Consider the following 26,598-nt stretch of genomic DNA (forward strand, 5'->3'; position numbering starts at 1 on the left):
TGATAACTTCTTAAGGGTATAAATAGTGAGGTTTAATCTAAGATGAATTATTTTATCTTGAACTATAAACATCCATTTGCTAGTCATTACTGTATCATTAAGTAAAGTATTTCCCCAAAAGATAGTTAAAATCTGCACATGATATAATCCAACATCACAATGAAAGCTGGCTAGTATATTTTAGTTAACCAATATGAAACCACATCCAAAACTGTGAGAGTGAACACAAAGTTAATGAACAATCTCTCATCTTAAGGACAGGGCACAGACAACCTTATCTGAAAAGAAACCAACTGTGCAAAACATACCAGCATGCATATATATATAATAATAAAATGTAAACAAAATGAACAGATGCCTTTCCCCCATGCTTTCATGCAATCTAAACCTCTGTCCATGCTAAAAACTAAACATTTTCAAGTTTTTATTCCCCTTAAAGTCACCTAATTAGCAGCTGACTGTGAAATCAGAAGATCAGTTCTGTGAGGTTTGAGTTTTAGTTCCCAAAGAAATATATCAACTGGAAGTTATTTTTAGTCAAATTTAATTTCTAGAAAAAAAGCCAATAGAAATCATTTGTTTTGGAAAAAAGGTAATAGCTACTTTTACGAACAGAATATCTTCTGATACAAAAAAAAGTAAGTTTGTGTATGTTAAATTAAAGACATTCATTTTAATAAACAGGGAACCCCCTTGTGGTTCAGATCATCTCATGCAGGATGAAATAATTCTAACTCTGAAAAAAGGTGACCTCACCAAAAATGATGTAATCTTTTTGAAAGAAAGAGAAACACAAGACAGTGTGTTACAATCTGAGGAACTGTGAGGGTGAAGTCATTTTCTAAAAATATATTAATAATTTGGGGAACTATAAAAGGTATTTTGTATCTTAAAAAAATTCTTTAATGTGTCTTCTCATCATGGACAGCTATTGTTTATAAAAGTTCTATCCCAAAGTTCCTTAAAAAGTTGTAACAAATAAAATGGGTCAAGATATACAATTATAAGTAGAAAAACCAGACTCTGCAGTATCAGTAGGTTGGTTTAGTTATTCAAAATGTTTGGACAGTATTTAATAGCAAGAAAAAAAATCTGTGTAACAAAGGGAATATTAGATAAAAACACTGAAGAGAATTAGTACTTTCTACATCTTTTTCAACTCCCTTCAATCAGAAACCCACACTCACCAACTCCAATTCCTCTTCCTCCGACTGCACTCAGCACATAAGAGGGATAAGAGAGTTACTAAGACTGTTGGTACTCGAATATAAAATATTTCTTTAGAAAAACATGTTATCTGAACACTAGCGGTTGTTTGGAAGTCTAAAGAGATGATTATATATGCAGTGAGTACAAACATAAATTATTTATTGTTTCTGTACCTGTAGTTGACTTCAAAAGACTGGAAAGATTCTTTTAAATCCTCTAGGGCCAGGATTTAAAGACATTCCTACCCCAACTTGGTCTGCTCTTATGCTGGCCTCGCCTACACATGGCCATGCTACTGTGACAATATATAAAAGGTTTCCTAATCGTGAAACTAGTTTCTATTTGGAATCTGGAGAATATTAACTCTATACTTACATCTAAATCCTCCCATCCCTACCCTACCTGGTCACACATGTCCATTTATCTCATACTAGATTCTGTGCTCCTTGGTGGGCAGAAATTATCTTGTTTTCTTATTTCCCACAGTAACTAAGCACACTGTTATGAAACAACAAGAACTCAAACATTTAGTAAGTATAGTTTTAAATAATACAAATTTATATGTTTATCATTTGCAAATACAGTTTTCAAATGAATATAATAATTTCAATGGAGAAAAAACACATATATGAAGAAAATGAGACTGGAGGAAAAATGAACTGATAAATCACATACAGAAAAGATGAATGAAACATTGCTCCTTTTTTCCCTACACATCTAGAAAGTATTAATATGCTAGAAATAAGCTACTATCTAGTTTTTTATTATTTTACTTGAATAAGTCAAGCTTCTTTGTCAATCTGCGAAAGGTGTCTTTATAAGCATCACTGATACATGAAGCCCCAATCTGAAAGCAGACAATGGTGTAAAATAGGAAGAAGGCTCATTATTTACTCTGAAAAGCAACTACCTGGCCTATAAACTTCTATTTCAAATGTGCGCAAAATGCTCTTCAACTGTTTTGTTATAGATGTCTTCACACATCTCCAACCGTAAGACACATCAAAATAATATGGGTGTGTGTATGTACAGTTTTCACTATAACTTACAGGGATAAGGGTGTAAATAGTTTCTGTGGCAAATTTTAAGAATTCCATGGAGATGCTTCATGATCTCTTAAAAAAAAAGATCAAGATAACTGACAAGTTGCTAAATGTCGAACTTGTAGTTTGTCCTTAAATTTTGCAGTTTATTAGTAATTCTTATAAATATATTTCTATGCCTTAAATGAAACTTCCTATAGTTTTTATTTCTGAAGGATAGTGGCAGGTATTCCACATCCAGTTCATAAAAGGTGAGCCAAATGACTATCCTAAATGTCATTTTTTCTCAGCTCCTTTTCTTGGGGATATACTTCTCTGTTTATATAGGTATGTATTTTTTTTAACATCTTTATTGGAGTATAATTGCTTTACAATGTTGTGTTAGTTTTTGCTGTATAACAGTGAATCAGCTATATGTATATATATATCCCCCCCATATCCCCTCCCTCTTGCATCTCCCTCCCACCCTCCCTATCCCACCCCTCTAGGTGGTCACAAAGCACTGAGCTGATCTCCCTGTGCTTGCGATGCAGCGGCTTCCCACCAGCTATCTGTTTTACAGCTGGTAGTGTATATATGTCAGTGCTAATCTCTCACTTCGTCCCAGCTTACCCTTAACCCTCCCGGTGTCCTCAAGTCCATTCTATACGTCTGTGTTTTTATTCCTGTCCTGCCTAGGTTCGTCAGAACCTTTTTTTTAGATTCCATACGTGTTAGCATACGGTATTTCTTTTTCTATTTCTGACTTACTTCACTCTGTATGACGACTCTAGGTCCATCCACCTCACTACAAATAACTCAATTTCATTTCTTTTTATGGCTGAGTAATATTCGATTGTATATATGTGCCACATCTTCTTTATCCATTCATCTGTCGATGGACACTTAGGTTGCTTCCATGTCCTGGCTATTGTAAATAGTGCTGCAATGAACATTGGGGTGCATGTGTCTTTTTGAATTATGTTTTTCTCAGGGTATATGCCCAGTAGTGGGATTGCTGGGTCATGTGGTAGTTCTATTTTTCTTTTTTTAAGGAACCTCCATACTGTTCTCCATAGTGGCTATATCAGTTACATTCCCACCAACAGCACAGAGGGTTCCCTTTTCTCCACACCCTCTCCAGCATTTATTGTCTGTAGATTTTTTTTTTTTTTTTTTTTTTTTTTTTTTTGCGGTAGGTGGGCCTCTCCCCTTGCGGAGCACAGGCTCAGTGGCCATGGCTCACGGGCCTAGCCGCTCTGCGGCATGTGGGATCTTCCCAAACCGGGGCACGAACCCGTGTCCCCTGCATCGGCAGGCGGACTCTCAACCACTGCACCACCAGGGAAGCCCTGTCCGTAGATTTTTTGATGATGGCTATTCTGACTGGTGTGAGGTGATACCTCATTGTGGTTTTGAATTGCATTTCTCTGATGATTAGTGATGTTGAGCATCCTTTCATGTGTTTGTTGACAATCTATATATCTTCTTTGGAGAAATGTCTATTTTAGGTCTTCTGCCCATTTTTGGATTGGGTTGTTTTTTTGATATTGAGCTGCATGAGTTGCTGTACATTTTGGAGATTAATCCTTTGTTGCTTCATTTGCAAATATTGCTCCCATTCTGAGGGTGGTCTTTTCATCTTGTTTATGGTTTTCTTTGCTGTGCAAAAGCATTTAAATTTCATTAGGTCCCATTTGCTTGTTTTTATTTCCATTTCTCTAGGAGGTGGGTCAAAAAGGATCTTTCTGTGATTTATGTCATAGAGTTTTCTACCTGTGTTTTCCTCTAAGAGTTTGATAGTGTCTGGCCTTACATTTAGGTCTTTAATCCATTTTGAGTTTATTTTTGTATACAGTGTTAGGGAGTGTTCTAATTTCATTCTTTTACACGTAGCTGTCCAGTTTTCCCAGCACCACTTATTGAAGAGACTGTCTTTTCTCCACTGTATATTCTTGCCTCCTTTATCAAAATAAGGTGACCATACGTGTGTGGGTTTAATCTCTGGACTTTCTATGCTGTTCCATTTATCTGTATTTCTATTTTTGTGCCAGTACCATCTGTCTTGATTACTGTAGCTTTGTAGTATAGTCTGAAGTCCGGGAGCCTGATTCCTCCAGCTCCGTTTTTTTTCCTCAAGATTGCTTTGGCTATTTAGGGTCTTTTGTGTTTCCATACAAATTGTGAAATTTTTTGTCTAGTTCCGTGAAAAATGCCATTGGTAGTTTGACAGGGATTGCACTGAATCTGTAGATTGCTTTGGGTAGTATAGTCATTTTCACAATGTTGATTCTTCCAATCCAAGAACATGATATATCTCTCCATCTGTTTGTATCGTCTTTAATTTTTCATCAGTATCTTATAGTTTTCCGCATACAAGTCTTTTGTCTCCTTAGGTAGGTTTATTCCTAGGTAATTTATTCTTTTTGTTGCAGTGGTAAATGGGAGTGTTTCCTTAATTTCTCTTTCAGATTTTTCATCGTGAGTGTATAGAAATGCAGGAGACTTCTGTGCATTAATTTTGTATCCTGCTACTTTACCAAATTCGTTGATTAGCTCTAGTAGTTTTCTGGTAGCATCTTTAGGATTCTCTATGTATAGTATCATGTCATCTGCAAACACTGACAGTTTTACTTCTTTTCCGATTTGGATTCCTTTTATTTCTTTTTCTCCTCGGACTGCTGTGGCTAAAACTTCCAAAACTATGTTGAATAACAGTGGTGAGAGGGTTCAACCTTGTCTTAGAGGAAATGGTTTCTGTTTTTCACCATTGAGAACGATGTTGGCTGTGGGTCTGTCATATATGGCCTTTATTATGTTGAGGTAGGTTCCCTCTATGCCTACTTTCTAGAGAGTTTTGATCATAAATGGGTGTTGAATTTTGTTAAAAGCTTTTTCTGCATCTACTGAGATGATCATATGGTTTTTAGCCTTCAATTTGTTAATATGGTGTATCACATTGATTGATTTGCATATATTGAAGAATCCTTGCATTCCTGGGATAGACCCAAGTTGATCGTGGTATATGATCCATTTAATGTGCTGTTGGGTTCTGTTTGCTAGTGTTTTGTTGAGGAGTTTTGCATCTATGTTCATCATATATTGGCCTGTAGTTTTCTTTTTTTGTGATATCTTTGTCTGCTTTTAGTATCAGGGTGATAGTGGCCTCATAGAATGAGTTTGGGAGTGTTCCTCCCTCTGCTATATTTTCCAAGAGTTTGAGAAGGACAGGTGTTTGCTCTTCTTTGAATGTTTGATAGAATTCACCTGTGAACCCATCTGGTCCTGTGGTTTGGTTTGTTGGCAGACTTTTAATCACAGTTTCAATTTCACTGCTTATGATTGGTCTGTTTATATTTTCTATTTCTTCCTGGTTCAGCCTTGGAAGGTTGTGCTTTTGTAAGAATTTGTGCATTTCTTCAGGTTGTCCATTTTATTGGCATATAGTTGCTTATAGTAATCCCTCATGATCCTTTGTATTTCTACAGTGTCAGTTGTTACTTCTTTTTCATTTCTAATTCTGTTGATTTAAGTCTTCTCCTTTTTCTTGATGAGTCTGGCTAATGGTTTATCAATTTTGTTTATCTTCTCAAAGAACCAGCTTTTAGTTTTGTTGATCTTTGTTATTGTTTCCTTATTTCTTTTTCATTGATTTCTGATCTGATCTTTATGATTTCTTTCCTTCTGCTAACTTTGGGGTTTTTTGTTCTTCTTTCTCTAATTGCTTTAGGTGTAAGGTTAGGTTGTTTATTTAAGATTTTTCTTGTATCTTGAAGTAGGATTAAATTGCTATAAACTTCCCTCTTAGAACTGCTTTTGCTGCATCCCATAGGTTTTGGGTTCTGTTTTCATCATCATTTGTTTCTAGGTATTTTTTTATTTCTCTTTGTTTTCTTCAGTGATCTCTTGGTTATTTAGTAGAGTACTGTTTAGCCTCCATGTGTTTGTATTTTTTAGTTTTTTTCCTGTAATTGATATCTAGTCTCATAGCATTGTGGTCAGAAAAGATACTTGTTATGATTTCAATTTTCTTAAATTTACCGAGGCTTGATTTGTGACCCAAGATATGATCTAGCCTGGAGAATGTTCCATGAGCACTTGAGAAGAAAGTGTATTCTGTTGTTTTTGGATGGAATGTCCTATAAATATCACTTAAGGCTATCTTATCTATGTGACATTTAAAGCTTGTGTTTCCTTATTTATTTTCTGTTTGGATCATCTGTCCATTGGTGAAAGTGGGGTGTAAAGTCCCCTGCTATGATTGTGCTACTGTCGATTTCCCCTTTTATGGCTGTTAGTATTTGCCTTCTGTATTGAGGTGCTCCTATGTTGGGTCCATAAATATTTACAATTGTTATATCTTCTTCTTGGATTGATCCCTTGATCAGTATGTAGTGTCCTTCTCTGTCTCTTTTAATAGTCTTTATTTTAAAGTCTGTTTTGTCTGATATGAGAATTGCTACTCCAGCTTTCTTTTGATTTCCATTTGCATGGAATTTCTTTTTCCATCCCTCACTTTCAGTCTGTATGTGTCCCTTGGTCTGAAGTGGGTCTCTTGTAGACAGCATATATATGGGTCTTGTTTTTGTATCCATTCAGCCAGTCTATGTCTTTTGGTTGGAGCATTTAATCCATTTACATTTAAAGTAATTATCGATATGTATGTTCCTATTACCATTTTCTTAATTGTTTTGGGTTTGTTTTTGGAGGTTTTTTTCCTTCATTCGTGTTTCCTGCCTAGAGAAGTTCCTTCAGCATTTATTGTAAAGCTGGTTTGGTGGTGCTGAATTCTCTTAACTTTTACTTGTCTGTAAAGGTTTTAATTTCTCTGTCAAATCTGAATAAGATCTTTGCTGGGTAGAGTAATCTTGGTTGTAGGTTTTTTCCTTTCATCACTTTAATTACATTCTGCCACTCCTTTCTGGCTTGCAGAGTTTCTGTTGAAAGAGCTGTTAACCTTATGGGGATTCCTTTGTATGTTATTTGTTGCTTTTCCCTTGCTGCTTTTAATATTTTTCTTTGTATTTAAATTTTGATACTTTGATTAATGTGTCTTGGCGTGTTTCTCCTTGGATTTATCCTGTATGGGACTCTGCACTTCCTGGACTTGATTGACTATTGCCTTTCCCATGTTAGGGAAGTTTTCAACTATAATCTCTTCACATATTTTCTCAGACCCTTTCTTTTTCTCTTCTACTTCTGGGACCCCTATAATTCAAATGTTGGTGCATTTAATATGGTCCCAGAGGTCTCTTAGACTGTCCTCAATTCTTTTCATTCTTTTTTCTTTATTCTGCTCTGTGGTAGTTATTTCCACTATTTTATCTTTCAGGTCACTTATCTGTTCTTCTGCCTCAGTTATTCTGCTATTGATTCCTTCTAGAGAATTTTAAATTTCATTTCTTGTGTTGTTCATCGTTGTTTGTGGGCTCTTTAGTTCCTCTAGGTCCTTATTAAACGTTTCTTGTATTTTCTCTTGTATCCAAGAGACTGGATCATCTTTACTATCGTCATTCTGAATTCTTTTTCAGGAATACTGTCTATTTTCTCTTCATTTGTTTGGTCTGGTGGGTTTTTACCTTGCTCCTTCATGTGCTGCGTATTTCTCTGTCTTCTCTTTTTGTTTAACGTACTGTGTTTGGGGTTTCCTTTTTGCAGGCTGCAGGTTCGTAGTTCCCATTGTTTTTGGTGTCTGTCCCCAGTGGGTGAGGTTGCTTCAGTGGCTTGTGTAGGCTTCCTGGTGGAGGGGACTAGTGCCTGTGTTCTAGTGGGTGGGGCTGGATCTTGTCTTTCTGGTGGGCAGGGCCGCGTCCAGTGGTGTGTTTTGGGGTGTCTGTGAAATTAGTATGATTTTAGGCAGCCTCTCTGCTAATGGGTGGTGTTGTGTTTCTGTCTTGCTAGTTGTTTGGCATGAGGCGTCCAGCACTGGAGCTTGCTGGCTGTTGGGTGGAGCTGGGTCTTAGTGTTGAGACGGAAATCTCTGGGAGAGCGCTCGCTGATTGATATTACATGGGGCCAGGAGGTCTCTGATGGTCCAATGTCCTGAACTCGGCTCTCCCACCTCAGAGGCTCAGGCCTGACACCAGGCCAGTGCGCCAAGACCCTGTCAGCCACACAGCTGTTGACAAATATGAGAAATATGAGCTCCCTGAACTGTTGAAGCAGATTTAGGTGCTGTCTCTGAAATGTTATTCTTGTGAGAATCTTCCATAATCAACTGTGCTTCTATGTATGTATTTTTAACTTTGTATTCTGAAATAGTTTTAGGCTTAGAGAGCAGCTGCAAAGAGAGCACATCACCACACACCTCATCCAGTTTCCCCCAAAGTTAACACCATGAAGAAACAGGATGCAGTTGTCAAAATTGCATGTAGTAGTAACCAAAGCTATAGACTTTCCTTGGGTTTCAGTCTTTTCATGAATGTCTTTTTTCTGGTCCTGGATCAGATCCTGCATCTCACATGCCTTTAGCTGTCAAGTATCCTTAGTCTCCTCTGGTCTCCACAGTTCCCTCAGTCTTTCCTTGTTTTTCATAACTGACTTTGACAACTTTGGAAGAATACTGGTCCGGTACCTTGGAGATCATCCTTCAGTTTGGGTCTGTCTGATATTTTCTCAGTTAGACAGACAGCATGGACTTTTGGTAGACCACCACAGGGGTGACGTGATTCTCTTAGCACATGGTATCAAAAGACGCATGTCATCCCATTACCAGTGATGTTAACCTTGATCTTCTGGTTAAGGTAGTGTCTTCCAGGATTCTCCACTATAAAATCACTATTTTTCTTTTTGTAATCAATGATTATTTGGGGAGAGACATTCTGAGATTTATTAAATACCCCATTTCTCCTTAAATTTTTGCTAATTTTAGCATTCATCCATTGACTTTGCCTTCAAGGTCTGCACTGTGGTGTTAATAATGATGATTTGCCATTTCTCTCATTCTTTCTACCTGTATTAATTAGAATTCTTCTCTAAGGAAGAGTTGTCCCTTCTCCATTTATTCAATCAATTACTTAGTAACAGTCTCAGTATTTTTAATTCTTTTATTCTTCTTGTGTTATAATCCAATAATATTGTTATTTATTTTGTTGCTTAAATTGTTCTAGATCTGGCCACTGGGAGCTCCTCTGAAAGGTTGGGTTCCTCTGACTTTTGACATACATTTCCTTATACTCTGGCACCTTTGGCTCACTGTGTATTTTCCTGACCCTAGCTCTACAATCAATCACTTCTCCAAGGAGTCTTGATTCTTTTTATTGGAGAATGGTGTTTAGAAGCTACGATCTGAGTGCGAGGTGTGCTCAGTTACCAGGTGTCATTGTTTTAAGACCCTCTCAGCAGTTACAGCTAGGAAATATATGATGTATACGAATTCATGTGTATACAACATCTATCTCTGTATCTATCTATCTATCTGTCTATCTATCTATCTGTATATATGTTAAAAAAAAAAAAGTTCATACTGAAACCTCCAACTACAACCCTGAAAAACAGGGTTCTTTATAGCCTTCCCCACCCACATTGCTTAATTGTAAGTTTTTTTCTCAAGAAACCTGGCTTTCTTTATCTACAATGTATAGTAGTTGCTTGTTTAAGGGTGTGTATGTGTGTAACAAATTTACCATCTTGAGCACCGTGATTTCATGCAAATTTTTTTGGTCTCCATACTTATGGTATCCAGTCAGAACAGTTTCCAAAGTTATTTAGAGCAGCTCTTTCTTCCTCATCCCCTTCAGTATCATCATATCACTCATTTGTAATAATGTTATATTCATGTATCATGGTCTGTATTTCATCTTGGGTTCCCCTGGAATCCTGGTTGACTATTTTTAATGGAATATAGTAAAAAAAATCACTCTTTGTATTTTACAGTTTTGTAGGTTTTAACAAAAGCATAGATTCATGTATCTAACAGTACAGTATCACAGATAGTTCCATCCCCTCAAAAATTCCCTTATACTACCCCTTTTGTATTCAACTCCTCTCCCCACCCCTGGCAACCACTTATCTGTTTTGCATTTTCCATTATGAAATATAAATGTAATCATATATATACTATGTAGTCTTTGGGATCTGGCTTCTTTCAATTAGCAAAATTCATTTAAGATTCATTTATATTGTTGTGAATAAATACTTCATCCCTTTTGTATTACTGAGCAATATTCTTTTGTATGGATGTACCAGAGTGTGTATACCCATTTATCTGCTGGAAGGACATCTGGGTTGTTCTCACTTTGGGGAGATTATGAAAAATATAAGTTTTTTATATAAGCATGGTTTTCAATTCACTTGAGTAAATACTCTAGGAGCAGAATCGTTGGGTTGTATGACAAGTATATATTTAACTTTATAAGAAGTTGCCAAACTGTTTTCCAAAGTAGCTGTACCATTTTGAATTCCAAGCAGGAATACATGAGAATTCTTGTTGCTCTGCATCCTCACCAGAACTTGGCATTTTTAGTTTTTTGGTTTTGGTTTTGTAATTTTAGTCATTCTAACAGATGTGTAGTTGTATCATTCTGGATAAAAATCTTTTACTAGATAGGTGATTTTGCAAATATTCTCACCTTATCTGTAGATTGTCTTTTTATTCTCTGAACAGGGCCTTTTCATGGAGTGAAACTTAAATTTTGTTAAATACCAATATATCAATTTTTTCTTTATGGATCATGCTTTTGATGTTGTAATTCTCCAATGTTTTCTTCTAGAAGTTTCAGAGTTTTGTGTTTTACATTTGGATCTATAATACATTTTGAGTTAATTTTTGTATAAGCTATGAATTATACATCGAGGTTCTGTTTTTGTATATGGATGCTAAATTGCTGCAGCCCCATTAGTTGTACTGACTATCCTTACTCCACTGAATTGCCTTACTACCTTTGTAAAGAACCAACTGAATATATTTGTGTGGGTCTATTTTCTGGGCTCTCTGTTTTGTTCTTTGACCTATGTGCTCATCTTTTTGCCAGTATCACACATTATTATTGTAGCTTTATTGTAGGTATTGAAACCAGTTAGTCTTAGTCTTCCTATTTTGTTCTCTTTCAAAATTGTTTTGGCCAATGTAGTTCCTTTGCCTTTCCATACATATTTTAGAATTGGCTTGTTGATATCTACAAAAAAACTTGCTGTGTTTAATCTGTTGACCAATTTAGGAAGAAGTGACATCTTGACAATATTGAGTCTTCAAACCCATTAATATGATATCTCTCTCTATTCATTTGGCTCTTTGATTTCTTTCAACAATGTTTTGTAATTTTAGCATGAAAATCATGCAAATGTTTGGTGAGATTTGTAGGCATTTTTTGAGTAATATTTAAATGGTATTTTAAAATTTCATATTCCAATTGTTCACTGGAAGTTTTTTTGTAGGTTCTTTTATGCTTTTCTACATAAATACTATCTTCTGTGAACAGAGGCACTTTAACTTCTTTCTTCCCAGTGTGTATACATTGTATTTATTTTTACTGCCTTACTGTTTCATCTAGGACTTCCAGTACAGTGTTGGATATGAGTGGTGAGAATAAACAACACTGTCTAGTTCCTAATATTATTTTACCAAAAGACTGTTTCCCCCTTATTAGGTATACTAGTTGTAGAATTTCTGGAAATACTCTTTATTAGGTTAAAAACTTCCTTTCTTCTCCTAGTTTGATGAAAGTTACTTTTATTATGAATAAAAGTTGAATTCTGTTAACATGGTAAATTATATTGATGAATTTTCAAATTTAGAATCAGCCTTGTATTCCTGAAATGAAACCCACTTGGTCTTAATATATTATCCTTTCTAGTATACTGATGAATTTATTTACTAATAAACTAATATTTGTTGAGGACTTTATGTCTAGAGTTCATGAGGGATACTGGCTTATACTTTTTTTTGTAATGTCTTATTCTGATTTGTATTAGAGTAATGCTGGTCTAATACAATGAGTTGAAAGGTGTTCCCTCCTGAGACTTCCCTCGTGGTGCAGTGGATAAGAATCTGCCTGCCAATGCAGGGGACATGGATTCGATCCCTGGTCTGGGAAGATCCCACATGCCGTGAAGCAACTAAGCCTGTGCGCCACAACTACTGAGCCTGTGCTCTAGAGCCCGTGAGCCACAACTACTGAGCCTGCTGGTCTAGAGACCGTGCTCCACAACAAGAGAAGCCACCGCAAGGAGAAGCCCGTGCACCGCAATGAAGAGTAGCCCCCCCCTTGCCAAAACTAGAGAAAGCCTACGTGCAGCAACCCAATGCAGCCAAAAAAAAATAAATAAATAAAATTAAATCTTAAAAAAAAAGAAAAGAAAAGGTGTTCCCTCCTTGCCTCTATTCTGAAAGAAATTATGTAGAACTGATATCATTTCTTCTTAAATGTTTGGTAAAATTTGGCAGTAAAGCTCTCTGCATCTGGAGTTTTTTGGGGGAAGGTTTTAAAACTAGGAATTCAATTTCTTTAATAGATATTTACTATTTAGGTTAACTATTTCTTCTTTAGTGAGTCTGAAAATTCTTTGGTAATTTGTATTTTTCAAAGAATTTACCCATATCATCTAAACTATCAAATCTATTAGAATAGAGTTGTTTGTAGTATTCCCCTTGCCCCCTTTTTAAGTTGTAGTGTTGTTTTGTTTTTAGATTAGCTGTTATACAATAATTGTTTGTAGTATTATTCTGTAGCTTATCTTCTGTACAATAATCGTTTGCAGTATCTTTTAGTGTCTTTTGGGTTATGTAACCTCTTTCATTCTTAATATTGATAACTTGTGTTCTTCTCTTTTTCTTCGGTAACCTTGGCTAGAAATTTAGCAGTTTTATTGATCTTAAAAAACAGCCTTTGGTTTGATTCCTTTTCTCTACAGTCTTTATGTTTTAAGTTTTGTTAATTTCTGCTCCTCATTTTTTTCTTTTCTTCTGGTTCCTTTGGGTTAAGTTTGCTCTTCTTTCCCTAGTTTCTTAAAGTAAAAGCTTACTGATTTAGGAACTTCGTCTTTTCTAATATAAATGTTTAATGCTATGAATTTCCCCTCTCAATGCTACCCTAGGTGGTCCCTAAAATTCTGATATGCTATATATATATATATTTCAAATTTTCCCTTGAGATTTCCTCTTACACCCATGAGTTATTTAAAAGTATGTTATTTAATTTCTATATGTGGAGATTTTCCTGTTGTCTTCCTGTTATTGATTTTATTATGCTCAGAGACTGTAATTTGTATGATTGAAATTTGCTAAGGTTTGTTTTATGGCACAGGACATGGTCTAAATTGCTGAATGTACCAAGTGCCCTTAAGAAGAATGTGTGTTCTGCTATGTGAAGTGAAGTGTTCTATAACTGTCTCTTACGTCAGGTTGGTTGAATATTGCTCAGGTCACCTAAACCCCTAACTGATATTTCTGCCTACTTGTTCTATCAATTACTGAGAGAAGAGTGTTGAAGGTTCCAACTACAATTGTGGATTTTTCTCTTCCACCTTTTGGTTGTATCAATTTTTGCTTTATGTATTTTGAAGGTGTGCTGTTAGGTGCATACACATTAAAGATACTTATTTCTTGGAATATGGACTATGTAATATCCTTCTTTATCCTTGATAATATTCCTTATTGTGAAGTCTACATTGCCTGAAATTAATATGGCTACACTAGCTTTCTTTTGGTTAATGTTTGCATGGTGTATTTTTTTCCATCCTTTTACCTATGTCTTTATATTTAAAGTGGGGTTCTTATAGACAGTGTACTGTATGATCTTCCTTTTTTAACCAATCTGACATTTTGTCTTTTAACTGATGTTTATGACCACGTTTACTTGTATAGTTGGATTAAAACTCTACAATCTTGCTAGCTATATTTCATTTGTTCCATCTGTTCTTTATTATTCTCTTTTTCTCCCATTTCTTGGGCTACTGGAGCATATTTTATGTTTCTGTTTTATCTCCTCTATTGACTTATTTATACCTCTTTTTATTTCCTATAGCTGTACTAGGGTTTACAATATACATCTTCAGTTAATTGGAGTTCACCTTCAAATATACACCTCATCATGTGTAAAGACCTACAACAGTGTATTTCTAATCCCTCTGCCGTCATTTTATTTTTACATATGCTATAAACACAAAAGTCATTGCCACTATTTTTGCTTTAGAAAGCCAATTATCTTTTGGGGCAAGTAAGAAGAGGGAAAACACCCAGATCTTGGTTTCTAATATCATTCTCCAATAAAAGGAACCAAGGTTCCTCAGAGAAATGCCTGATTCCAGGACTGGGGCATGAAATACACAAGATGAGCCTGGAGCATTCTGTAGTAACCAGAAAATAAAATAGTAACCCCCACTTTCCTCCCTGCCAAAAGAACCCCACAAAGATGAGGGTACATAAAAGGGGCACAGGAACCATTTGAACAGTCCTCAACAGCTAAAGCTGGAACAATTTGAGCAACAGAATAAACCAATATTGGTATTGATAGAATCATATATTAACAGAATTTAGTATTATTATAACCCAAAGTATAAAATAAATGTCCACGAGTCCATATTAATATTCGCTATAAATAAGTGATTAAATAAATGAGAGAGAACAGATAAGTCACCTGTGCAGAAGAACTACAAATAATGTATGTAGATAGTCTGCCCTCAAGGAGGTAGGAGAATAACCCCCACTCCTCCTTAGGTGTGGGCCTTGCACAGTGACTTCCTTCCACAGAGGACAGTATGGGAAGGGGGAAAAGAGTAGCCAGTGAAATACTACACCAGCAAGATGACCAAAGTGACCAACAGTCATGTTGATAGTATGTACCCTTGTTATAATGTGATGAAAACGGCACTTTAGTTCCACAGCCTTCCTCCCCCAAACACATAACACCGGTCTAATCATGAGAAAAACATCAGAAAAAACACAATTTAGGAACATTCTTCAACATATCTGACCAATACTCAGAACTGTCAAGGTCATTAAAGTAAAGTCTTAGAGAAACTATCACAGCCAAGAAGAGCCTGAAGAGACATGACTACTAAATGCAATGTTGTATTCCTGGATTGGATTCCAGAACAGAAAAAGACATGGGGTTAACAACTAAGGGTATTCTAATAAAGTGTAGACTTTAGTTAATAATAATGTATCAATATGGATTCATCAGTTGTAACAAATGTACCATACTAATGAAAGATGTTAATAGCAGGAAAAATTGGGTGTGCAGCATATGGGAACTTTCTGTACTACCTTTGCAATCTTTGTATAAATTTATAACTATTCTAAAATTAAAGTTTATCAAATGAAGGACAAAATGAATTTTATTTTATCTTCATTTATTCCATTTCCATTGTTCTTTATTTCTTTGTATAGACCCAAGAGTTTGCTGGTAGCATATTCCTTCTTCCAAAGGAAATCCTTTAACATTTCTTGTAGAGTATGTCTGCTGGCAATAAATTCCCACTATTTATTTTTGAGAATGTCTTTATTTCTCTTTCATTTCTTGAAAGATATTTTTGCTGGGTACAGAATTCTAGGTTGAAAGTTTTTTGGGTTTTGTTTTAATTTCAGCACTTTAGATTACTCCACTGTTTTGTAGCTTGCATAGTTTCTGAAAAGAAGTATGGTATAAATTCTTATCTTCATTCCTCTGTATATTTATGTCTCTTTTCCCTGGTTGCCTTTACGATTTTCCTCTTTGTCTTCTGCTTTTAGCAGTCTGAGTGTGTGTGTGTTTGGTGTTGGTTATTATTTCTTCAAACACATTTCTTCTGCTCTGTTCTCTCTCTCTTCTCTTTTTGGAATTCTAGTTATAAACATGTTAAATCATCTGAAAAAGCCCCATAAATATTAGAGGCTTTGTTCTGTTTTTTTTTTGTTTTGACTCTTCTCTTTATATTTCAGTTTGGGTAATTCCTACTGACATGAAGACCTGTAGCAGGTCTTTCCTCCTGCTAGGCCTTTAGTGCAGAGTTTGAGTTAATTTAATTAAGAACTGGGCTGGGTTTGAGCTTCACTGTTGCTATGGTTACCCTCCGTGTATCCACCACAGGCCTCAAATCCCTCTGGTGGGAATGGAAGATTGGTTGGCTAGAGGTTTTTTGTTTATTTGTTTTTTTCCCCAAAGACTGCTCATTTTCAGTTTTAAGCCTTCCCCTTTGTGCTATGCCTCAGGCTGCAGCCTTCTCAGAAATTCTGTTATGTTCATGACATTGTTCCTGCTCCTCCACCATGGACTGAGATTTCCTTTTCCATTTCCCCAGATACAATGGGAATTCACCAATACCTAAGGATGACCATTTATGTCATTCATCTCCTCACAGATTAAGACTTCTGTTCCATAGGAGTGAAAGGGGAAAAGGTCCCAGGCAAAACTTTTTGCCCCTACTGCAGTGGCTGCTCTTCCCCTCTCTTCCCGTTGCACACCACAGAGGAGACTTTTTCAGGATATTCCCAATTTTTTCTGTGAGCACCCAGTGGGGTTCATGGAGAAAAAGCCTGCAAGAGGGCTTAAGACTCTCCCTACATAGCAGTCCCAGGGGTTTTACAGAGTCCTGCCAGTGAACACTTTGCCTCCAGCAATTCACCAATCACCCTAGCTTAACTCTTATTATCTGTGCCTTGCCCAGATAAAGTCAGTGCTCCAATGTCCTCTCCCTGCAGTATATGTCTCTCCCTAGAGTCTGGGCCAGTTGGTTGCCCTGAAATCTCAGCACTACAATGTGTTCAAGGAAAACTATGAAATTGTTTGTCCAACAATTTTTCAGTGTAAGGCTGGGAGCAAGTTTCCAGTTTTCTGTATCTCCGAATGAAAAAGCACTTTGTTTTTTGACTTAAAGGGTTTTGGTTCTGGCTCTCTTTTGTGCTACCTTGGACCAGTACTAACCTTCCCTTGGTTTCCTTATCTTACCTGCCAAGATCACTGTTTGAGAATCAAATGATACAATGCATATAAAGATGTTTGGGAATCTATAAATCATTATACAATGTAGAATTATTATCTAGAGCCTGATAGCATTACTTTCACTTAGCTAACAATCATATGGCCAGTTTAGCAGCTGCATAGTAGGAGGACCACCTGACACATCACATTGATTGTTAGTAGTCAAACAGTTGCTAAAATCAGACTGGTTTTAAAACTTGCATATATATTCTAACTTTTTTCTATAGAAAGCTAAGTGGGATAGACATATTTTTCTCTTCTTATAAACACAGGATTCAAAAGCAAATGAGGCTGGAACATTGTTAAGGGTTGGGGTGGGCAGACCTGTATTCTTATAAGAATTAAATGGGAAGGTTATTTGAGAAGGAATAAACAAAAATTATGAGAACAACTCATCCAAGTTTTTATGCATTCTTTCCTATTCTACAATAGTTCTCTTTGGTATGTAGAATTTTCTAACAAATAACTTAGTATTTCTCTTACAGAAAAGTATGTGAAAAAATTACTGAAAGTATGCAGAGCACAGAGAAGAAGTACTTAAGTCAGGTTTAATTTATCAAATTGAGGATGAGATCTCTAAGCAAAGATTCCAGTTTGGTAAATTAAAATTAACATAATAACTTCTCCACATTTAGCTATAATTTTAAATAACCATTAGGTAGATTTATTTCCTGATTTTTCATAATCTGATTTCTGTGTATTTAAAATAGACTTGTCTCTTCAAATGCTAATTTCAAATAGAAATACTCATTAGGAAAAGGTCTAGAGTCTATGGAAGTACAGTAAATTGCAAAGGAGAATATACACTATGTATAAAATACATGTTTTAAAGAATGAAATTGAAGAAAGCTTTAACATACCAGTGGAGGCATCATGCCCTTGCTTGAAGGGGGGATGACAACTCGAAGATCTGGTTTTCGACTGTTCATTCCAAGACTGCCACCACCTGGAGGAGGGGGAGACTTTGTAGGCATAACTTTGCCTAAACTATTTGCACCAGTAGTTCCAATCAAATTTGGAGAAGCTCTTGAATTTACAAATCCATTCCCTGGAAAAAAGAAATACCATTCATTAACATGAAACAAGTCATTAAAATACTCTGGTACAAATATGATGCAAGTTTTCCCCAGTCCCAGTTTCAAGTGAATTTTATAATAAAACTCATGAATATCTAACCATGTCATCTTTGAATATTTTAAAAATAAGCAAAGAGAGTGAAGCAAGTCTGAAATACATATAAAGTTTAAGACTAATGCCACTTGTTTCCAGTCTTACTGCTTGGACCTGCTGACAGAAACTTAAAACACAAAATATGTTTCTAATGGGGCATCTCCTACTGGGGACCAAGATAATGGGGATATATAAGAAGATGCGTGAGACCAGCCTATTCATTCATTCTCATGACAACAAAGGCACTCCTACTAAGTTCTGGGCACAGAACTAGGTATGAGGGCATCTCCTTAACTGAAGCTTATTTAGCACTCAGCTCTAATGCCTTATTTTCACCAAGTACTTCTTCCTTATAGCTCTACCTGTACCTGTTCTGTTCTTTAGCTACCATTAAGGTCTTCTTTAAGTATTTGTTATTTATCTGACTTCAATCAACTAATTCCTACTTTTTAACTTTCCCTAAAGAATTGTCTATCTTTCTTAGAGAGGAAATAAGGAAAAAGATACAGTGTGGTATAGGTTCTATTGTATATACACGGTACTTTTGGGCACCAGTTGAGATAGAAAATTAATGTAAGGGATCATCCCTATTTTCATGGATACTGCAGTCTTTCTAGTCCTCCTCATGTGTAGCCATGTGGTTTGGGTGGGGCTGACTCCACTTCAATCCCCCTTGCCGCAGACTGGCTTGTTGATGGGCATTTGACTTAGGCCCAAGCCAATGAGTATACGGCATTCTCCCTCACTACAGTGATCAGAACCTAGGTAAAGCAGTTGCTATATGGTAGTGAGAAAGGCTCCTTGCTGCATTCCTCAAAATGTGACTGGGGAGGCATTTTATTCTCAAGCCATTTTGAGACTCAGAAGAAAGTCAGAATGAGAAAAAAGCTGACAGAGAAAGGAGAACTGAAAATAAATGAAGTAAAAGCCCTACCATGCTTATCGTCTATACCACTTCTGGCTCTTTTCAGTTACATATAAGTTAGTAAATACCCTATACTGTTTAAGCCTAATTAAGGTAGTTTTCTGTCAGTTGCAACTGATAGTATCCTATTACTATTCATCAGCTTACAGTTCAATGGTGGAGATAATGTCATAAATCAAAAACAAAGTAAAGTAACAATATACGGGAACATAAATGTTCGTTTATAAAATAGAGGCTACATATACTATTTTGATTTCTAAGTAAATCTTAAATAAAGCAGGTGAGAACAGAAAACGTTAACTAAATGATATATTTTAAAAATATTTTGTGAAAATTTAATTACTAAATTTAAGATGTAGTGTTAACTGCCCATAAAAAACACAGCATAGGTCACTCTACTATTCCATATTTTAAAAATAATCATCAGCTTTATAATAACCAAAACATAAAAAATTAAGTTTACCATGTATATGGTATACTTTTAGCAACAGAGACTTAATTCCATGAATGCTTTACTATTATTCTATTTTGAATAGTGCTTAGTATCTAACTCTACTCTATTACAGTATATAGATGTTAATTTAAGGGCACCGAATAAAAGAAAACTTTGTTGGCTTAAGAATTCCACTCCTAGTGTTTATTACAAGCTGACCAAAAACAAAATATTCACAATAGTGAACTACAAGTTCCTGGAGGGCTGAAGAGGCCTCTTGAATTCTCTGGGTGTGACTCAGCATTCACACATCAATAGTAGCAACCATCTAAAATCAGACAACACAAAACTACCTTTACAACACAAAACTACCTAATTTAGAATTAAACTTTTAAATGTCTATTAGGTGTAGAGCACTATGCAGTGAGGAGGTTATAGGAAGGCATTAAGAAAAAAAACCTACATGGTCTTCAAGCAGCTTTTCACCTAGTTAGCAAGAACAGGCATACACCACAGAGACATGAAGATGTCAAAATTATACTTAAGATATGGGCAACACAATGAAAAGTAACCACAAAAAATTTACAAGGAAATAGAAAGCAAAGCACTGATACAGGCATGTGGGCTTTTAATTAGGGAAGACTTTGTGGGATCAACTATTTAAGCAGACTGAAAGGGCAAAAGATAATAGAAGGCAGGCATTATGAATAAATGTGAGAAAAATACACTAAAGCATGAATGAACAAAGTGTGACTAAGGAATGGTGGGGCAGATAAGCACAGAGTCCATGGCTTCAGCAACTGTCACAAGGAAAGGGCACTTGTATTTATTCTGTTCTTTTCCTTCCAGTATAAAGCAAAAAAGACAACTTTAGAATCCTCCAAAAAGGACTTCCCTGGTGGCGCAGCAGTTAGGAATCTGCCTGCCAATGCAGGGGACATGGGTTCGAGCCCTGGTCCAGGAAGATCCCACATGCCGCGGAGCAACTAAGCCCAAGCGCCACAACTACTGAGCCTGTGCTCTACAGCCCATGAGCCACAACTAGTGAGCCCATGTGCCACAACTACTGAAGCCCGTGTGCCTAGAGCCTGTGCTCTGCAACAAGAGAAGCCACTGCAAGGAGAAGCTCATGCACCGCAACGAAGAGTAGCCCCTGCTCACCGCAACTAGAGAAAGCCCACGTGCAGCAATGAAGACCCAATGCAGCCAAAAATAAATAAATATAAAAAAAAAGAATCCTCCAAAAATAAACAGACACCAGATATTACAAATATATATACATGTCTGTGTTAAATACATGCAGGGACTAACCAAAACTGAATATCTGCTGTGTGCTTAACACTGGCCTAAAACCTTCCTAAAATCTCACCCTGAGAAGACTATTCTAAGAAGTGAAATGTAGTACAATGAGTACTGCAATGAGTTCATGACAAAAACCAATTATGTACTGCACATATTTTTCAGTTTAAGAGCTTCTGTACTGGGCTATCAGATCATTTTAATTCTATGAAAGTTTCTTGAATGGAAGAGAAATATTTAAACCCACTAAAATCCACGTAGTGTTTGGCAGTTTATAACATTCTCAGGAACAGAATATGTAACGAATAGACTCAATTGATGAATAGATACGTAAATTCTAAAATTAAAAAATATAACTAGAAAGAGATTAAGTACTTGAAGTTCTGCTGAAGGAAATGAATGCTTCAGTATATTTGCTTATATTAGAGTTTGAAAAGATATGTTATTTAGGTGAATTACTTATATGAGAAACTAAAAATTAATGTTTTGCTAATGTGATATAATCAACTTTGTTGGATCCTAACCAGAACATTTTCAAGGGACAAAGAAAACAGAAAAGTGAGGTGCGTACTGGCCTGTATCTCTTCAGCACTTGTCATTCAAAATGTTGGGATTCCAGATGATCAGTGCTTCTTTCCCCCTCCAAGTTACTCTCACCCAATTCCTCTTGCTTTCTCCAAAACTTTTACCAAGTGACCTACCATTTTTAATTCATTATGTGATTTAATTTTGTTGTGGGGACTGATACTTCAGTTAACCTTATGAGGTTATTTCCTGCATTCTGCTTCCATTATCTTGAAGGGGTATGTATTAAATCTGGGCTGAATCTCTTTTCCACACTCCAGAAAGCAATTTCCTGCACTCTGTTAAGCTTCAGAAAGCAGTGCTGTTAAAAAAACAAGCTCTGCACTAGGCCATCCCCTGTGGAGCAGAGCTCATCCATGAATTGGGCAGAGGTAGCTGCTAAGCAAGTCATCTGGATATAAAATGCTCATCAAATAATTTTATACAAAAACCTGAAGGTTTAACAGAAACCAGTAGAATGTAAGTACAAATTAAAAGTGCTTCTCTTAAATAATGGCATGAATGTGTGTTCTTAATTTCTCTGATAATATATAGAAGGTTCTTATTTACTTGATTTGCACCCAAATCTGAAGGATAAAGCAGTATTTCCTCTCAAATACATTATAAGATGATGCAAAGGTGTAATTTAGAAAAACGCATTATCAAGAAGCACTAATGTGCTTTTCCCATGTGGAATCTATGATGCTTTTCAGCTAGACGTGGTACCATAGTAACCCATGAGAATCAAATTACAAGAATGAAAGGGGACCTAAATGCACGATATTTCTGAGTATAAAGTCAGAGTCTGCAGCAGACGATTACAGGATGATGTAAGAGTTTGGTAACTTGCCAGATTGAAACAAGATAATCTTATATGCACCATTTGTTATTTTGTGGAGTGTAGTGATATACTGCCTAATGTGTGCCTTCTTACCTCCTGTTCATTTTTTATGACAAAAATGAAGATATTGTTGGGATAGACTTTTGAGGTATATACTTTAAGGATATAACTCATCTTGTCACAGAGTACAAATTTAGGAATAAAGTACTGAATCTAAATGAATAAACCCAATTTAATGTGACTTTTGTTAACATGTGTTTTCAAGCTTTATGATAACTTATGCCCTGACACAAATGTGACAAAAATGCTTTCGAGCAAACTGCATACTAATGCTTCCAGAAACTTGATAAAGCTGATCTTAATTATGGTCCTACAGCTCTAAGGCAAGTCATTCAATTATATCAATCTGGCTTCTATTTCAGAATATCGTATCATCTGAAATACTGCACTGAAGCGGCTGGAAAGCACTCCCATGTTCTTAATACTACTCTTTTAGGGCTGTTACTATGAATCTATTTGAGAAGTTGAACTGACATACAAAGGATTTTGAAAATCTCAAAAGATTCTGAAAAATTCACCCAAAGCAAGGTTCAAGAATTAATTTTATCATATTTGACAATTTTTTCATAAAATCTGACAAACTTTCAGCTGATTATTCAATAAATAGGTAAATAAATAAAAATATACTTTAAAAGTTTATAAAATTATGTCATTTGTACAAAGAAGTGAATGAGGTTTCTAAAATTTAAAAAGACCATGGGTTTTAAAATCACTGATGACATATTTACTTGACTCAGTGGAAATTCCTATATGATGAACAACATGGATTCTGTCCATTAGAAACTTATGATCTAAAACAATCATGAGATCCTGGTTCTTCTGTATTCCCTCTCAATCTTTCCTACGTACACAGCCCCAAAGAGGCTACGGGTCTCCTCCTCTTTCAGAGACTTCATGTATCCCCATGGCTTCAACCACTGCCTCAGTATGACTCTTAAATCTGTAGTTCTGCTTTGTGTCTCCTAATTTCCAGTCCACATGCAACTATCTGGTGGGCACTGTTCCCCAGATATGCTGCTGTCATTTCAAACTCAACCTGTTTTAAACACCTGTACTACTGTCATCCTCCATCACTTCCATCCCCACTTTCACAGAGCTATCAAGCTTTGCTATTCTTTCTTTATAATGCCTTTCTCCTTACCCATCTCTTCTTTTTAACTGCCACTGCCTCTGCTATAACACAAATCCTTATTACCTTCACTCAACCCATATCAACTCCAAGAGCTTGTTGAGCTCTTTCTAGTCCATTGTATTTTTTTCTCTTTCTCAACATGTTTTTAAAAAAGTGAAACTGCTGGATTTGGGCAATTTTACATTATGCTTGATCTTTGAAAAGAGGCCCAAAGTTAAAAAGAGTTCCCAAAGTCATCTGAATTACAGTATTACCTGAGTATTAAATGTAAATTCTCAGTAGAGAAATTTACCTAGTAAACCATAAGCAATAAGCAGATTGCCTCCATGAAAGATATATACAATTTACAATACATACAAAACTAGCAGGTTTTATTTGGACAATAACATAGATAAAATACAAAAAATCACTTTACAAGGAAAAGAACAAATGAATGCTCTAATTTGCTATAATAATTTTATGACTATAGATGTACCATATCAATATAGCATCACAGAAAGTTCAGAAACTAGAAAACAGGAGGGAAAACACATACTTGCACTATTCTAACATAACTATTATAATCATTTTGGATTTCTTCTCCTTTTATCTTCCATGTGTATATTTTTTGCATAGTTTTAAATCAACTAAAAATTGGAATTCAGTTGAAATTTTTAATTTACTTAATTTTTATACTGTTGAATATGTTGATATTTTCCTATTATTCCCTACTATAAATAAAGTTGCAGTGAACCTTTACATAGTCTGATTGATTTCTTTAGGAGAGATTCCTAAAAATGGGATTACTAGGCTTAGAGGAAAACAGGTTTTTATGACTACTGAAACATCTTGTCAAAAACTTTCCAGAACGACTGTTACTAATTTCCAATGCCATAAACACATAACCAGATCATCAGTTTCACCCACCTTCATCAGCTTTCCATGTCACAATAAAAAGTGGTAATAGTTGGCAATTACTAGGTGGGGTTGGGTTTTTTTTTGCATTTTTATTTGAATCTCATGATTACTATCAACGATGAACATGCTTTTCAATTTTTAAAATACTAGTTGGGTTTCTTTTTTGGATTGTACATTTAAGTACATTAAATGCCTATTCATTTATCAAATATTCCCCTAGATGTGGCCTGTATTTTATTTCACTTTTTCTCTTAAGAATGAGAAAAATCTATTATCTCACATAAAACTTGGGGAAAAGTGGTTGCAGGCTCAGTGCCTTCAACAGCTCAACACAGAGGACCCACAGTCTTTCCAGCTTTCCACTTTGCCATCCTCAGCTTGTTGGCCTGTCCTTTTATACTGACTCGCTTCATGATCTCAAGATGAAGCTGCATATCTAGCTGCCAATGCAGACAATAATGTTCAAAGATTCAAAAGGCTGCCAAATCTTTGTGAGTGTGAATGTATGTGTGTGTGAACTTTTTTCTCTCTAGATTTCAGGATTAATAGTATAACTACAATGTACATTACATTCTCATAGTTTTAAAAGTGCCTCCACATTTGTGATTACAATTACTTTTTTGTATCAAAGTATTATATTTATTTTAAAAACTTTTAATATAATACATATACAGAAAGGTGTACGAAACAAAAACTTAAAAGGTCAAGGATTTATCATATGAACCATGTAACCATAGAACCCCAAAGAATATTGCTAGTTTCTATAATTGGGCCCCCAAAATACTCCTATTGTTCCACCTACCAAAGTGGCATATATCATGACTTTTACAGTAACTTCGTGTTTTTTATAGTTTTACCATCTACCTACACAGACATCCTTAAAACTATAGCTTTGCTCATCTGCTTTTCAAACTTTATGTAGATAGAATCATTTAGTATTTGCATCTATCTTCTTTCATTTGTATTAGTTTGGTGAAATTCATCCATGTTGTTGATTACTGCTATAGTTCCTTCATTTTCATTGCAGTACAGTATTACTTCACATAAAGGTACTATCACATATTCATCCACTCTACTACTGACAGAAATCTGAATTATTTCTACATGCTGGCTGTAACAAATAATGCCACGCACATTCTTTTACATATCTCTTGGTGCTCATGGTGCATATATGCATTTCTCTAGCATATAAGTATGAGAGAAAATGCTGGGTCATGGAATACACGTATTTACAACTTTAGTAGATAATGTCAAAATGACTGCACCAATTTGTACTGCCATCATCAGTGTATGAGAGTTTGGGCTTTTCCATACCCTTGTTAACACCTGGTATTATCTATTTTGCTTTAGCCATTCTGGTGGGTACCTAATGCTGTCTGTGGTTTTAATTTTGCATTTCCTTGATTACTGAATCAATCATCTTTTCACACATTTATTAGACACCTGGATAGCGTCTTTTGTGAAATGTCTGTGTTCTCATGCACATTAAGACTTAAATTTCTCTTAAAGCACAGCTTCACCTGTATCCCACATGGGTTCTAAAGGGCTTCTTGAATCTATGGCTTGATGTGTTTTGTCAGGTTTGGAAAATTCTGTGATTATCTCTTCAAATACCACTTCTGGCCAATTTTCTCTCTTTTTGCCTCTGGGACTCCAATTTTAAGCATGTTAGACCTTCTTGCTGTATCCTCTAGGTCTTACTCTTCTTTTGAATTACCCATTCTTTTATGTCTCAAAAATTCTGAATATTGTTCCTATCTTTTAGTTCACCAATTCTCACTTTTGCTTTGTCTAATTTATTAAACCCATCCAGTCAGTTCTTAATACTATTACTTTTTTTAGTCTAAAATGTCAATTTTTAAGGTTTCCAGTTCTCTGCCAAAATTCTTAATCTATTTTTGTATCTTCCTGGTACAGTAAATATTGTTATGTTAAAGCCAAAGTCTGTGCCTAATAACTCCAAGTTCTGGAGTTCCCAGGAGGCAGGTTCTACTGTCCATTTTTTTCTGCAGGCTTTCATTTATGTTGTACTGCTCCTGACTGTGCCTAGTTAGTAATCTGCTGGTATGTCAAGTACAAATAATAAGGCCTGGGATGGTGTTTTACCCTTATATTATTTTTCTAAAGAGTATTTGCCTTCCCAGGCATC

The 26,598-nt window shown here is 35.7% G+C and overlaps 1 protein-coding gene across 14 annotated transcripts in view; it reads right to left on the reverse strand.

Annotated features, from left to right (window-relative positions):
* MEF2A (myocyte enhancer factor 2A) overlaps positions 1-26,598 on the reverse strand; it is a gene marked incomplete at its 5' end in the record, with an annotated part of 92,269 nt that overhangs the window by 8,209 nt on the left and 57,462 nt on the right. For 7 of the 14 annotated variants that reach the window (XM_079700072.1, XM_079700081.1, XM_079700070.1 and 4 more), the window contains one exon: positions 17,989-18,176. The exons of 2 other annotated variants lie outside the window; for them this stretch is intronic. In XM_079700072.1, the coding sequence (XP_079556198.1) occupies positions 17,989-18,176 (188 nt within the window). Of the gene's footprint in view, positions 1-1,187; positions 1,212-17,988; positions 18,177-26,598 lie in introns of all 14 variants that reach the window. 5 more of the 14 variants (XM_079700080.1, XM_079700069.1, XM_079700076.1 and 2 more) reach the window with 1 other exon arrangement.

The sequence above is a fragment of the Hyperoodon ampullatus genome, assembly GCF_949752795.1.
Source record: "Hyperoodon ampullatus genome assembly, chromosome: 3".
In the NCBI taxonomy this organism is placed as follows: Eukaryota; Metazoa; Chordata; class Mammalia; order Artiodactyla; family Ziphiidae; genus Hyperoodon; species Hyperoodon ampullatus.